This window comes from Chiloscyllium plagiosum, chromosome 16, assembly GCF_004010195.1.
Source record: "Chiloscyllium plagiosum isolate BGI_BamShark_2017 chromosome 16, ASM401019v2, whole genome shotgun sequence".
NCBI lineage: Eukaryota > Metazoa > Chordata > Chondrichthyes > Orectolobiformes > Hemiscylliidae > Chiloscyllium > Chiloscyllium plagiosum.
This window is the reverse complement of record NC_057725.1, coordinates 22,298,554-22,315,074: the sequence shown is the minus strand read 5'-3', so window position 1 is coordinate 22,315,074 and position 16,521 is coordinate 22,298,554. Positions and strand designations below refer to the sequence as shown.

At 40.7% G+C, this 16,521-nt stretch overlaps 1 protein-coding gene across 2 annotated transcripts in view; it reads left to right on the top strand.

The window, feature by feature from the left end:
- Positions 1 to 16,521, top strand: part of depdc7a (DEP domain containing 7, paralog a) — a 54,017-nt gene that overhangs the window by 23,775 nt on the left and 13,721 nt on the right. For both annotated transcript variants that reach the window (XM_043705524.1, XM_043705525.1), the window contains exon 5: positions 3,403 to 3,620. In XM_043705524.1, the coding sequence (XP_043561459.1) occupies positions 3,403 to 3,620 (218 nt within the window). The remainder of the gene's footprint in view (positions 1 to 3,402; positions 3,621 to 16,521) is intronic.

Below are 16,521 nucleotides of genomic sequence, written 5' to 3'. Positions count from 1 at the left end.
CAGTAACCCTCACCACCCCACCCCCCCCAAAAAAAACTTGCTTTCCTGCTGTTTACAAGGTGCAAGTCAAAAATATGATGGAATACATCTACTTACCTAATGAGGTGCAGCTTCAACACTCCAGCTTGATATGCCATCCAAGACAATGTTGCTAAGTTGACACAATACTCCCCACTCCACTACTCTAGCAGTACATGCAATCAACAAGCTTCATTGCAGAACATCTTCAAGAATCCTTAGTGCCTTCCAAACCCCTGACTGCATCCATCAAGGAGATGAGTTCTGCCGATATGTGGAAACTCCGTCTACAAGTGTCCCTTCCAAGTTACTTGGTAATATATCACTATTCTTTAGTGTTGTTGGGTAAAAGTTCTGGAACTCCCTCAATAGAATGGGTTCTACCTGTAGTAAACAGACTCTGGTAGTTCAAGATGGTAGCTCACCATTACCACAACCTCGTGATTTAAGGATGAAAAATTGTAGTGCAGCCAGCAACACTAAATCTCTTGAATCAATTAAGGAAAGTTAGGATTGATAACTTCCTGTGAAGACATCCTTGGGTAACAGCGTCTAAAATGTGATTGAACCGTTTTTAGGGGAATGGTCTGAGGTGTTTTTAAAAACGTGAATGAAACAGGATATTAAATAAACTAAAATGAAGTGTTGTATTATGTTCAGGGGTCAATACAGACACTGGCAGACTTAAGAGGATATTTTAGGATCTATGGTATAGATGCATTTCAAAAGGGGTAGAATCCTACAGGACACCTTGTCAACTGATTGACTAGAAAGCTTATAGATAGAATCCATGCTTTTTTAAAAAAGCAAAAGGCAAGTCAAAACAGACTCTGCTGTGTGTAGAATGAGAGCCAGCCAGAAATAGGGGAATGGTTTGAGTATTTAGAGATAGTGACTTACTTTCTGTAGAACTAACTTTGGAATTTTAGTAAACAAAAACTAAAATGGCAGATGAATTGAACAAGCATAAGTTCTTGCTATGTAGTGTACAAATACTATCCCAGATATACGAAATCAGAAAATGAGGGGGGAGGAATTCCAGCAAATAACAATCACTGGAGAAGTGATACTGAGTGAATTGTTGGGACGGTAGGCTAAGTGCCAGGGTCCTGATGGATTGTATCCTAGGGTCTTAAAAGAAGTGACTAGTGAGAATTGATTGAATTAGTTTTAATTTTCTAAAATTCCCTTTAGGTGGGGCTTGGTCCCATTCTGTTGGAAGGCCACAAATGCAGTGCTTTCCTTTAACAAGGGAAACAGACAAAGCAGGAAATGATGGGCTGAACATTTGCCGTAGGAAAATGTTAGAAGCTATTATTAAAGGAGCTAAACCATGGCTTTGGATAAGTTCAAGGTAATTGGGCAGCTATCAAGGTTGTGTGAAGGGGAAATCTTGTTTAACATTCTCTCCTTGCATTTCCTGAATGCATTTGGTAAGGTTACTGCAAACAAAAGCTCAGGCATTGGGGCATCATATTGGCCTTGATAAAACATTGGCTAGCTAGCAGGAATAACTGGGGCAATTTCTATTTGACAAGCTTATAATGAGCTATGCTGGAACCTTAACAGTTTAAGTCATGATCTAAAGTAAGTGATGGAAGGCATGGGTAAATTTGATAGGGTGCAAGAGTAATATAGGCTATGTGAGTGAGCAGAGACACATGTGGGAAAATGTGAAGTTAGCCATTTTATTTAATAAGAATAAGTAATATATTCTCAAGTGAAATTGTGGTAGGATTGGGATGTCCTCATGCTTTGCTTACAAAAGTAATGTGGGTACAGCAAGTAATTAGGGAAGTGAATAGAATGTAAGGGAAACTGATTACAAAAGTAGGAATGGTGTGCATCAGTTGTACAGGGTGTGGATGACTCTGCATTTTGAATATTGTGGACAGTATTGTCTAGCTTAAGAAATTTTAAATGCATTGAAATTCGTTCCAAAGAACCATCTCTCCAGATGGTCATAAGTGTTTGGAACTGTCCTTTCCTGATAAGGCAGTGGAAACAGTCCTTTTGAATATTTTAAGACAGTTAGTTAGATTCTGGTTAAACATAGGGAACAAAAGTTTAGTAGGGGTAGGCAGGAATGCAGATTTAAGATTAGTCAGATTAGTTTTGATTGCATTGAATGGCATCTGTTTGAAGGAGCCGAATAGCTGCCACCTGTTCCTGGTTCATGGAAGTTAGTTGGAGAAAGGAGTAAGAGGAGCTGATGTAGGATGGAGAGGAGGCTTGGTGAAGCAGAAAGCTAGGCTTAGAGGATGGGCTGGGCGTTTTGTTTCTATTGTGGATTTTACACCAGAGTTTTGAGCAATCTCAATTCAGCAGTAGTTTCCAGCTTTCACATGATGCTTCTCATCTCAGGCATCTATCTGACTATATTGTACCACCTCTTTCCTTTTTCCCCCCCCCCCCCCCCCCCCCCTAACATCCTTAATTCTCAGCATTCCCTTGCTTATGGCTGCATTTTGGTGCATTTACTTATGGTGAGGGTGGTGTTGGGGATGCAGTTGGGCAAGGTTTATGCTTGCTGTTTTCCTGAAAGGACATCTGATAGTGTACTAATGACACCTGCATGCCACTGTTTTTGAAACCATGTACTGCCTATACCTAGTTGCCCATTAAGGTGATTGTTAGTCACCTTTTATTGACCTGTCGTAAGTGGGCTGTAGGTACACCCTTGGTACTGTGAAGTACACCAGTCCAGTGATGAAGGAACAATGTATATTCTAGTCAGGCTGGTGAGAGATGAGGTGGTGGTCACATGCAGCTCTTCCCTGCCCCCCCCTCCTCCTAAGTGGGGGTCATTGATTCAGCTGAAGGTGAGCAAACAACCTATTCATGTCTGTTTCCATGAAGAGCTGCCTCTTGTAAAGTACTGGAGAGTTGTCAGTGAAAATCTCTTCAGGGTGAAAATTTAAAAACTGGCTTGGGGGGAAACCTTAAGACAACATGCACAGAAGCACAAAAGAAAAATACTGCTGGATCCTGTTGAGCTAATATTTTGCCATGAAAATACTTTGTCTTTAAAGATTTGTGGGCGGCATGGTGGCACAGTGGTTAGCACTGCTGCCTCACAGCGCCGGAGACCCGGGTTCAATTCCCGCCTCAGGCGACTGACTGTGTGGAGTTTGCACATTCTCCCCGTGTCTGTGTGGGTTTCCTCCGGGTGCTCCGGTTTCCTCCCACAATCCAAAGATGTGCAGGTCAGGTACATTGGCCATGCTAAATTGCCCGTAGTGTTAGGTAAGGGGTAAATGTAGGGGTATGGGTGGGTTGCGCTTCGGCGGGTCGGTGTGGACTTGTTGGGCCGAAGGGCCTGTTTCCACACTGTAATCTAATCTAATCAAATTATTTAACACTCCATTTTTTTTCACCTGTTAGGGAAGATGATTGGCTGTCATCTGCAGTCGATTTGTTGGAGTTCCTCCCAGACCTCTCAGTAGTGGAGATCAGCAGGAATCTTCCAGAACCATCCTCTGATATAGACCAGTGTAAAGTGGTGTTTTTTGATGCTATTGCTAAGTATTACAGTCAGACCAAAGAGCCTCTTCTCACCAATGACTTCTTTGACATACATACAGGAGTTGCAGAGCTGCTTGGTAAGTATGACTCTTAATTGTAACACATTTCACTAATGGCAACAATTTGCAGTGACCAGGAGTGGAACAGTAATGTCATAAAACTGTAAAATTGGTACTGGAACAAACAGCTAAAGTCGTTACAATTTTAGAATAATTGTGGTCTGTATTTGTGGAGAGTTGGACCAGTTAGACCGCTGTAACATTTTGAAAGGTTTTGTAAAACCTTTCAACATCAAAGTGACACCCTGAAGTTCTGTGTTTAACAATTAAATTCTGGGATTCTTGAAGTTTTAATTGTTCAAATATCATTATATCAAGGCCGTTTATATATTTCAAGGCACTTTTTCAAAAAAAAAAACAGAGTAGCCATCTGCAATGCACTGGCTAGTCATTGGCAGTCTTGTGCTGATGAGTATGATTGTCCACCTGGAAAGTTCCATGTCACTGGTCCTGGGTTCTGTCCTTGTACAGCTGAGCCCAGTCCTAGAGCAGCCTCTGATGACACATTTTTATAGGTGTTTCTGGGAGGTGGAATTTAGTCCTTGGCTTTGAGATTCTTGGCATTCCTTCATTTTTTTTTTTTCTTATTTCCTCTTGGCATCAGGTGTTCTCAGAATTCATTTCAGTTTCCTCCAAGTCAGTTTCTTCTGAATGGGGGTCTCCCATGTGTTGACGTTTTTTTTTTTGAGGGAAGCCTTCAGGGAGTCTTTGAAACATTCCCTTTTTGTCGTCCTCTTGTTGAGTGCCTGCCTTGAGCTAGGCAAAGATTTTGATGGTTGAAACTTGGATGTTTTGGATGACACTGGCTAACTTATCCCTTGAATTTGGGCAGTATGCTTTACACATTGATTTTCTGTAAGGCACATTGCGACATTAGAGGATGTAGTCACTGTTGTAATTAAGGGCAACTCAAAAAATTTACAAACAAAGGTCCCGCAAATTGGTTGAGATACATTTAACAGGTCTCATCAGTGTCGATTGATTATTTCAATGGAAACCATCAAACTGCACGAGTTGACACTTTGAATTGGTCCCAAGATAAGACCATAAGACATAGGAGTGGAAGTAAGGCCATTCGGCCCATCGAGTCCACTCCGCCATTCAATCATGGCTGGGCATTTCAACTCCACTTAACCGCATTTAAGATAGCATTAAATTAATGATACAATGCTGGATAAACTCCACAGGCTTAACAGCATCTGTGAAGAGAAGCAGGGTGAGCATTTAGAATCCAATCCAGTTCTTAAGTGGAGTTATCCTGAACTCTAAAGTGTCCCTCTCTACAATGCTGCCAGACCAGCTGAGTTTCTCTAGCACTGTTAGAATTACTGCAGATGCTGGAAATCAGATTTGAGTTAATGATGTTTAGGTTGGTCTACTATTAGAACCAGTATAGCTTAGCCCTATTCATAACTGGGAAATGCCATTCTCACCCACCCTTTTTTTAGGGCAGAATGGTGGCTCTGATTGGCAGTGCCAGGGAACCAGATTTGATTCCAGCCTTGGGCACATTCTTATTGGGTTTCCTCCCACAATCCAAAAATGTGCAAGTTAGGTGTATTAGACTTGATAAATTGCCCATTAGTGTCCAGAGATGTGTAGACTAAGTCACTGATTTATTGTTACATGTACTGAGATATAGTGAAAAGTGGTGTTTTGTGCTATACAGGCAAACTGTTCTGCTATCCTAATGCACTTTGTACAGTGCAGAGTGTATAACCACGGTGGGAGGGGTCGTTTACATTGGTGGCTTTCCTGAGGCAGCAGGAAACATATAGATGGAGTCTATGGATGAAAGGCTGGCTTGGGTGATGGGACTGGGTGGTGTTCACGACTCCAGTTCCTTATGGTCTTGGGCAGAGCAATTGCTGTACTGTGCTATAATGCATCCTGCTTGGATGCTTGGTGCCTGTATAAAAACTAGTCCTTGTGGATATGCCAAATTTCCTTCGCCTCCTAAGGAAGCAGACATTGTAGTTTTTTGACTCATTGACACTGGTGGACCAGGACTGATTGTCAAGGTCCTGGGAGTGAACATTCTTGACTCCTTTCACCTCTCTCCTATTGATGCAGACAAGGGTATGCCCACCAATCAATCTCCTGAAGTCAATGACCAGCTCCTTTCTGATGGAGATATTGTTGATTTTTATACCATGCTGCTAAGCACTCTTTCCTGTATTGTCTCATCATTGTTTGTGATCGGACTTGCAATGGTGGTGTCAGCAAACTTGTAAATGGAGTTGGGGGTGCAATTTGGCCACAGTAATAGTGATAAGGAGTAGAGGAGGCTGAGTATGCAGCCTTGCAGGGCACTGGTGTTGAGGTATGTAGTGGAGGTGTTGACACTTTTTTCTATTCCTGACCCATAGACTGCAATCAGGAAGTTGAGGATCTAGTTACAGATGAGGGAGCTGAGACAGGTCTTGGAGTTTAGAGATGAGTTTGTTTGGAACTATGGTCTTGAAGCTGGAACTGTAGTCAATAAGTAGGAGTCTGACTTTGTTAACTTTGTTATCCACATGTTCCATGGATGATTGTAGGGCTAGGGAGATAGTGTCTAATGTGCAAACTGCAAAGGATTAAGGCAGTTCAGTCAGCTGAAGTTCATGTAAGCTATGACTAACCCCTCAAAGCAGTCATAATTATGGAAGTCGATCTGTCTCGAGCTGAGTTTGGTGTTGCCTCTCGGTGTTTCTGGCCTTACGAAGGTCATACTTGGGTTTCCTGTATAGTCAAGGTTGCCTGTTTTCTTTTTTGTGTACCTCAGATGTGGACTTCAGTAGGACATGGATCTCCAAGTTCATCCATGATTTCAGGTTGGGGAACATGCAGATTAATGTTGGCATGCAGTCTTGCGCGCACGCACGCACACACACATTTAGGATGGCTCCTGAGTTCCTGAATTTGGATCAGTCTGCTGACCCTTAAAAAGCCCTTCTGTTGCCTCAGACCAATACTGCACAACTTTCTGTACTGGGACCTCGTGCTTCAATTGCTCCTTGTAAGCCAGGAAAAGCCTCAGTGTTGTGATGTGAATTTTTTTTGCCAAAATGTGGATAGTATGGAGCAGTAGACATTTTTGTTTATATAGCAATGGTCAAGGATTGGAATTCTGGTGGGACGGGAGACATGTTGATTGGTATTTTTGGTAGCATGTTCTTGGGTAGCCTGGTTGAAGTCACCAGCTATGATCAAGGCCCTGGGGTTTTCTGTCTCAAGACTTTGTAGTGTTTGACAAGTGCACTCTTCACTTCTGCAGGAGGTAGGGTTAGAGGGATAGGGTAGGGGATTGTCTGGGTGGAATGCTGTTTAGTGGATTGGTGTGAACACAGGCCAAGTGGATTCTGATTCTTTTGAGCATGTAATTTCTTTTGTCTCAGTGCTTAAGGGTGGTGGCTAATACTAGAATTTGCAGACTGGTATTTAAGTGGTACTTTAACCCTGGTGGCCCAAGCTGCAATTGTGCCCCAGCTCTTTGACCTCCTATCCAGGCTTTGTTAATTAAATATAACCATATGGTTTCAGGAAAAACTGCAACATTTGCAATCAATGCATCTCCACTAGGATTACATGAATAAACAGGGTGTATACAACCTGTGTATATAATTCCAAAAGTATGGTTGAGAATTGATTGGGCACCCTAACAATTCACTTGAATGGGTGGCAATAGTTTCCCAGATCAGTCAAGTTTGAAATTGGCTACCTCTTTCTTTATAATCTCTGATCTTGTTTTATTGGTTCCTTTGGTATGATGAATAACTTCATTTTTGAATGAATATTCTCCCTGAAATGTAGGATATGCATCATTAAGGATGAGCATCTAACATAGCAGGAATTTCTAGTTTTTTTCACTTGTTCCACTCCCATGTTGGGTTATTATACAGCATGTTATAGCAACAACAAAATACTGTTCCTGTGTTTACTGGAGATAATTTGATTTGGAGTGAGGCCATTAATCAAAATAAATAGTTAGCATTTGGACACTTGGCTCCTGTGTAACGCCTACTTGAAACAATGTTCCCTGCATTCTACCAGGAACTTCCTGTACTATTTGCATAGGATGTGGACATCACTGGTTGGCCATTAGTGTTCATCCTGACTTGAAAGTGGCAGTGAGCTCGCTAGCTTGAACAACTAGTTCAGCTAGTGTAATTAGAAAGGGGTTTCAAGATTTTTTTTGAACCAGTGACTGTTAAGGAATGGCAATATAGTCTAAAGTTAGATGTTAGAGATGTCCAAATGTATATGAAAGCAATTTGCATCCTGTTTTTAATCTTAGTAAGCATTCTATGGTGCTTCTCAAGCAATTCAAAATTGGGTGAGATGTTTGGTCAAGTGACCAAAAGATTACTAAAGTGTTTGGACTGGTTTAGGGAGGAAATTAGATCTTTGGGTGGAGACAACATTTTTATTCACTGTCACAAGATTGTTGCTGAAAAGGCCAGTATTCATTTCACGAAGTATAGTGAACTGCCTCCAGTACGATGAGGCCACATCAGAGAACCTGTTGAGATTTAATCATTTGAGTTGTACAGATTAGATTGGGTATTTTCCTAAAAATGTACATGAGATTGAACTGGATGTGTTTTTACAACACCCAATAGTTTCATAGATAGTTACTGGTATTAGTTTCTTATTCCAGACTGATTGTCTTTTTGAATTGAAGCTTCCCAGATGTGGGATTTGAATCATGTCCTCTGATCATAAATGACTACCCTTCAAAAAATGCATATTTGGATATCAAACATTGAGACAACCAATCACTAAATGCACTATGTAAATGAAAGTAGTTTTTCTATTTTTGTTCTTGTGACATTCCGTGACTCCAGCACTTATACTCTCTTCACTGTTAAGTGATTTAATGCTATTGTATTTCTGGATTCAGTGATATTGAACATCTTTAAAAAACATTCTTCAGAGGGATTTTGTTTCTTTGTACCTGCTATTCTGGAAGTGAGGGAATGGTCAGGATTTAACTTGAAAGAAATTCTTTTGTTAATCTTGAGCTTCAAGTGCATTGCTTTTTGTAAAGTCAAACTATTTGCAACCCATAATCTAACTTTGTTAAATAGGCAACATCCAAAACGATTTCCCTTTTTTTGGAGGGGAATACATAATTATTGGATTGTAATTTTAAAATTCTAAACTTTAATATCATTTTCTAATTGTTTGAGCTTGAAAAAGTGCTAATTTGTTTTCTCTGCTCCATTGGCAACCTTGTCTCCAACTATCTGGAGTGCAAGATCTAGAATCCAACTTTCCTAGTTATGCCCCGTTCCCTGCAATCTTTGCTGTTCTTGACCCTATCAAGTGTCTCCTTGTAGAACCTATTTCTGATCTGTGCTAAATTTGTTTCTGCTGTGATGTCCATTTTGCATGATTAGTTCTAAGCTGGACTAAATCTTGCCACTTAGGGTGTTTTTTTTTTTAAAAAAGTATTAGTCTGTGCTTTTTGTCTTGGTATTTAACTGAAATCTACCATTTAAATTTTGAAAACTTGTGAAAACATTATTTTCATTGGTGTTGGGGCATAATCCAAGAAGCAGCACAAACTGGTTCCTCACTAACTGGGTCAGAAATGGTTTTTGTTGGGTTTGCATAATTTAGCCAATGTCATGTGAATTACGGTAGTGCTGAAGTTGGGTGACTTGGATGTACAGCATTCCCTTAATGACGGGAAAGATGCTCTGCTGCTTGTGTTAACTTAGCCTCCAGGAATTATTGTTTTGCTAGAGGAGAAATTTTAGTTTTGGTGAGGATGTCACTGACTAAGCTGTATTCTATTCCTAAGACCCAACATATGGTAACTAGTAAGGTTAATAAAATATGTAACTTTTAAAGTAAATGAGTGAAATAAACCACTAAATAGAACTACTTTCAAGAAAGGAAGGCAGAAAACCGGAAACAATTGGCCAGTTAGTTTAACACTTTTTTTCACAGAAGATGTTGTGGTTGGTTAAGGAGGTTTTTAGCTGGGTTATTAAAATTAATCAAATGCCTCATTATTTGGTGTAAGGAAAATTCATATTTTATCCAATCCTTAGAGGAAAGGATCAAGTGCTGAGGATTAAAAGGAAACTGGTCTAGATATATACTTTGATTTCCAGATGGTGTTTTGATAAGGTGCTGTAACTTATTGTGGAAAAATATTTTAATAATGTAAAGGGCGTCATTAACATGAATAGAAGATTTGCTAGCTGAAAATAGCATATGTATAAATGAGGTGCTTGGCAGGTTATAAGTTGTCCGGATGTTTTGGGGCCTCATTTGTTTGCATACATCAATGACTTGATCATCTGCAAATTTAGTTACAATGTCAACATCTAAGACTGGTAACAAAATGTTGTGAAGAAAATGGACAAAGGTTGCATATTGATGTTGAGGGATAAGACAAAATCTGGCCAAAGTATAATGGAAAATGAAAAGTTGTGGCTCTCACTACTTTTGGTGGAAAGACTGAAGAGGCAGAGTTCTTGATTTTGACTTAAGGTGGAGAATGACTGCAGAATTCTAATGTGCAGAGGGATGAGGTGTTCTTGTGCATGAGTTGCTAAAATTTGGTATCAAGGTACAGTAAGTGATTAAGTTGTCCAATGGGATGCTGTCCTTAAGAGAAATTTTATGTAAGTTTTACACTTCACTGGAACAAGGCCACATCTTGAATACCATCTGTTGGTTTCCTTTGACAAGTTGTTGTAAATGTGGAGGTTCTAGATTTTATTCCTAGAATGAGTGGGTAGTTTTGGGGTTTAGACGAGACTGGGTTTGTTTCTACTGGAATTGGAGTGCTGGCTTGACTGGACTTTAGTAAAACTTTTGACAAAGTTCTGCATGGTAGACTAATTAGCGAAGTTATTTCTAGGGCTTTTTTTACAAAAATGATTTGGGTGAGAACATAAGTATGGTAGTAAGTTTTTGTAGATGACACCAAAATTGGCAGATGGTGAAAGCTTTAAGATGGTCAATGGGCTGAAAAATTGCAGATGGAGTTCAGTTTGGATAAATGTGAGGTATTGTATTTTGTTACAACAAATAAGGGCAGGACATATTTAATTAGTGGTAAGATCTTGTGTTGTAGAACAGAGGGACCTAGGGGTGCTATTACATAATTGAGTCACAGGTAGATAGTTAAAAAGGCATTTGGCATGCTTGTTGTCTTTGTTCAGTCCTGTGAATATAGGAGTTGGGAAGTAATGTTGAGGCTGTACAAGACATTGAGGTCTCCTGGAATACGATGTCCAGTTCAGGTTGTCTAGGCATAGGAAGGATATTAAGTGGGAGAGGGTTCAGAAGAAATTTACCAGGATGTTGGGTATGGAAAATAGTCAAAAGAGACTGAATGGGCTGGGACTTCCTTCACCTACAGTGTAGGAGATTGAGAGGCAACCTTCTAGAAGTTTATAAAATGAGGGGTATAGATTGAGTTAATGGTGGTTGGTTTTTTCCCTAGGATGGGGTATATCAGGACTGGGATACAACTTTTAAAATCTATCTTCTCACCTTAAAGACATGAAGGGTGAATTTTCTCTAGAGGGTGGTTTGTGTGGGGAATGAACCTCCCAAGGAAGTGGATGTGGGTACAAATACAAAATGTTTTGCACGTTTTAAAAGTACATGAATAGGAAAGGCTTGGAGGAATGCAGGCAGGTGGGATGAGTTCAGTTTGGGATTGTTTGGCATAGACAGGTTAGACCAAAGGGTCTGCTTCCGTGCTGTATGACACTGAAGTGTTTAAGATTATGAATAGCCTTGACACTAAAAGTGGAAAGCATCTTTCCTCCTGTGGTGGAGTTCAGAAATACATTTGGATCAGCTGAGCTTATTACATGTCATTCAGCTCCTAGTGCTCTGCCACTATGTTTCCTGCATGTCTGCTAGCTAATTTTTCGAACTTTAACTTTCATTGCCCAGATTAGTAGACCTGACCCCTCTAGAATGCGATTTCAGTCACATTTTAATATATTTTAAAATTGGTAACAAGGGTGCAGGTTTCCTTTTTTCTAGGAAAAAACCAGATGTAACGAGTAGTTAGCGTTTGGAAGACATTTGTGGTGGGAACTGATTCAATAGATTGTCATTTTTCTTCAAACATTTATCTAATTTCTTTTTGAAAGACAAGTTATGGAGAGATTGGGATAAACTGAATTCCCTTTCCCTTGAAACAGATATGGGTTCTGAACAGTCATATTCAGTGCTATTCTATGGTTCCAGTTAAGTGCCTAGGCTGTCTTGCCACAATACATGCTATGTAAAAGAAACTTGTATGCGTAGACTAAACTGGTCAACAATGATTCTTTACTTTGAATTTGCTTAAGTAGCAATTTTCATGATGCTAATACTTTCATTAGTGAAAATGGAAGATTAAAGATTTATGGTCTTGTGGAAAAATACATTTTTGGAACTGGAAAAAGTAACTAGCTTATTTGTCCATGCTTTTCACCATTTAGTCACACTCGCGCTCGCATGCCATGACCTTTACTTATGGTAGCTCTTTCAAGGATAGAACTTTATTAGTAGCTTTGTTTACCCTGAGGGTAGTTCCATGGATCAATGGACAGAATTCTCATGAGTTAGCAGAATGTGGATCAATGTCTCACTCCAAAGACTTAAGGTCATAGAGATGTACAGCACAAAAACAGACCCTTTTTAGTCCAACTTGTCCATGCCAACCAGATATCCTAACCTAATCTAGTCCCATTTGCCAGTACTTAGCCCATATCCCTTCATGCCCTTATACCTATCCAAATGCCTTACAAATGATGTAATTGTACCAGCCTCCTCCACTTCCTGTGGCAGCTCATTCCATACACATACCACCCTCCATGAAAAAGTTGCCCCATGGGTCCCTTTTATATATTTCCCCTCTCACTCTTAACCTATGTGCTGTAGTTCTGGACTTTTTTCCTCCCATCCATCTGCCAGGAAAAGACTTTCTCTATTTATCCTATCCATGCTCCTCGTGATTTTGTAAACCTCAAGGTCACCTCTCAGCCTCCAATGCTCCATGGAAAACATCCCCAGCCTATTCGGCCTCTTCCCCATAGCTCAAATCCTTCAACCCTGGCAACATCCTTGTAAATCTTTTCTGAACCCTTTCAAGTTTCACAGCATCTTTCCAATAGGAAGGAGATCCGAATTGCACACAATATTCCAACAGTGGCCTAACCAATGTCCTGTACAGCCGCAACATGACCTTCCAACTCCTGTTCTCAATACTCTGACCAATAAAGGAAAGCATACCAAATGCCATCTTCACTATCCTATCTACTTGCAACTCTACTTTCATGGAATTTATGAACCTGCGCTGCAAGGTCTTTGTTCAGCAACACTCCCTAGGACCTTACCATTAAGTGTATAAGTCCTGCTATGATTTGCTTTCCCAAAATGCAGCACCTCGTAATTAACTGCCACTTAGCCCACTGGCCCATCTGATCAAGATCCCATTGTAATCTGAGGTAACCTCCTTCGCTGTCCACTGCACCTCCGATTTTGGTGTCATCTGCAAACTTACTATCTATACCTCCTTTGTTCATATCCAAATCATTACATGCAAAGTAGTGGACCCAGCACCGATCCCTGTGGTACCCCACTGGTCACCGGTCTCCAATCTGGAAAAACAACCCTCCGCCACCACTGTCTTCTACCTTTTTGAGCCAGTTCTGTATCCAAATGGCTAGTTCTCCCTGTATTCCATTAGATCTAACCTTGCTCACCAGTATGCCATGGGGAACCTTGTCGGATGTCTTACTGAAGTCATATAGATCATGTCTACTGTTCTGCCCTCATCAATCCTCTTTGTTACTTTTTTGAAAAACTCAAATTAAGTTTGAGACATGGTTTCCCATGCACAAAGCCATGTTGACTATCCCTAATCAGTCCTTGCCTTTCCAAATAAATGTACATCCTGTCCCTCGGGATTCCCTGCAACAATTTGCCCACCAACATCAGACCCACTGGTCTATAGTTCCCTGGCTTGTCCTTACCACCTTTCTTAAATAGTGGCACCATGTTAGCCACCCTCCAGTCTTCTGGCACCTCACCTATGATTATCAATAATACAAATATCTTTGCAAGGAGCCCAGCAATCACTTCCTAGCTTCCCACAGTTCTAGGGTACACCTGATTTAGGTCCTGGGGACAACCTCCAGTCTTCTGGCACCTCACCTATGACTATCAATAATACAAATATCTTTGCAAGGAGCCCAGCAATCACTTCCTAGCTTCCCACAGTTCTAGGCCCAGCAATCACTTCCTAGCTTCCCACAGTTCTAGGGTACACCTGATTTAGGTCCTGGGGATTTACGCACCTTTATGCGTTTCAAGACATCCAGCACATCCTCCTCTGTAATTTGGACATTTTTTTCAAAATATCACCATCTATTTCCCCACATTCTATCTTCCATGTCCTTCTCCACTGTGTAAACTGATGCAAAATACTCATTTAGTATCTTCCCCCATCTCCTGCAGTTCCACACACACTGACTTGCTAATCTTTGAGGGGCCCTGTTCTCTCCCTAGTTACCCTCTTGTCCTTAATGTATTTGTAAAAACCCTTTGGATTCTCCTTAACCCTATTTGCCAAATCTATCTCCTGCCCCCATTTTGCCCTCCTGATTTCCTCAAGTATACTCCTGTCTTTATACTCCGAGGATTCACTCGATCTCTTCGGTCTGTACCTGACATATGCTTCCTCCTTTTTCTTAACCAAACCCTCAATTTCTCTAGTCATCTATACCTACCAGCCTTCCCTGTCACCCTTACAGGAATGTACTGTCTCTGGACTCTCGTTATCTCCTTTCTGAAGGCTTCCCAGTTTCCAGCCATCCCTTTACCTGCGAACATCTGCCTCCAATCAGCTTTTGAAAGTTCTTGTTTAATACTATCAAAATTGGCCTTTGTCCAATTTAGAACTTCAGCTTTTAGATCTGCTCTATCCTTTCCATTATTTTAAAACTAATAGAATTATGGTCGTTGGCCCCAAAGTGCTCCCCCACTGACACCTCAGTCACTTGCCCTGCCTTATTTCCCAAGAGTAGGTCAAGTTTTGCACCTTTTCTAGTAGGTACATCCACATTCTGACTCAATTATTTTGTACACTCTTAACAAATTCCTCTCCATCTAAACCCTTAACACAATGGGAGTCCCAATCTGTTTGGCAAGTTAAAACCTATTATTCTTACAGATAACTGATCTCCTTACAAATTTGTTGCTCAATTTCCTGCTGACTATTGGGGGGTCTATAATAAATCCCAATAAGGTGATCATCACTTTCTTATTTCTCAGTTTCACCCAAATAACTTCCCTGGATGTGTTTCTAGGAGTATCCTCCCTCCGTATAGCTGTAATGCTATCCCTTACCAAAAACACCATTCCATCTCCATTGCCTCCCTTTCTATCCTTCCTGTGGCCTCTGTATCCTGAAACATTAAGCTGCCAGTCCTGTCCATCCCTGAGCCACGTTTGGTGTAATTGCTATGATATCCCGGTCCCATGTTTCTAACCATGCCAGAGTTCATCAGCCTTCCCTGTTAGGCTTATTGCATTGAAATAAATGCAGCTTAATTTCAGTCCTATCATCATCTCTGCTTTCTTCCTGCTTGCCCTGACTGTTTGACCTTCTTTTTCTCAACTGTACTAGGCTCAGATTGATCGCTTTCCTTACTATCTCTCTGGGTCCCACCCCACCTTCTTACTAGTTTAAATCCTCCCGTGCAACACTAGCAAGTCTCCCTGCTAGTATATTAGTCCCTTCCAATTCGGGTGCAATCTGTTGTCCTTGTACAGGTCACTTCTACCCCAGAAGAGATTCCAATGATCCAAAAATGTGAATCTATCTCCCCTGCACCAGCTCTTCAGCTACTCATTCATCTGCTCTATCCTCCTATTCCTACCCTTACTAGCTTGGAGCACTGGGAATAATCCAGATATTACTACTCTTGATGACATTTTAAAATTCCTGCCTAACACTTTTTTTCTCCTTTTTCAGAATCTCATCCTTATCTCTTCCTATTTTGTTGGTACCAACATATACAATGATCTCCTGCTGGTCCCTCTCCCCTTTTGAGAACATTCTGCACCCTCTGAGACATCCTTGACCCTGGGAGGCAACACAACTTTGATTTTTCGCTGCTGGCCGCGGAAATGTCTGTCTGTGCCTCTGAATAACACAATCGATTGCTTGGAACTTGGTCAGTCTTGATACCAGAAACTTGGCTGTTTGTGTATTTTACAAACCTATGGATTCGGAGATGTAGACCGACCACTTGAGCCTGCACCCCCATAAGGTCATGACTGATTTGATAATCCCACGTTCTTGCCTGTCTCTGTTCCCTGTCATTCCCTTGCTTATACCTGGCCAACATGACTCGTTTTCAATCTTTGTGAAAACATATGGGAAGCATTGTTTTTATAAAATAACAAATTCACGATTGTTTGGTTGGACTGAGTCTGTTGCATTGTGACTGTATGATCTCTATTGTTTGTGGAAGTTGCTGTTCAAGGTAGCTGGTGCACCTCTTACATTACAATTGCACTTCAGAAATACATAGTTAATTGTGATGCATTGTAAGACACTATTGAAATGCAGTATATTTTTGAGCCTAAATAGTGTTCCCAGATTGATTAAGTTACAAATCTTAACAGGTTAGATTGCTATACTCTACAGGATATTAGCTACAACCAAAGTATTTTATACCTTTTTGAAATATCAATTTGAGCAATGCCCAAGCAATTTGATTAGTTCTGGTCCATGTTGTCGAGGCATTTTGCAATAAGAGGGAGTAAAATGAAAGTAGGAAAGTGCTATTTTCTGCTTTGGATCAGTCCACTCTGACTTTGTTTTATGGGAAGGGAGACATTCTGTTCATAACTCTGAAATTGACAAAGTATACCAATAGTAGGGCTAATTGGCCCTTCACTA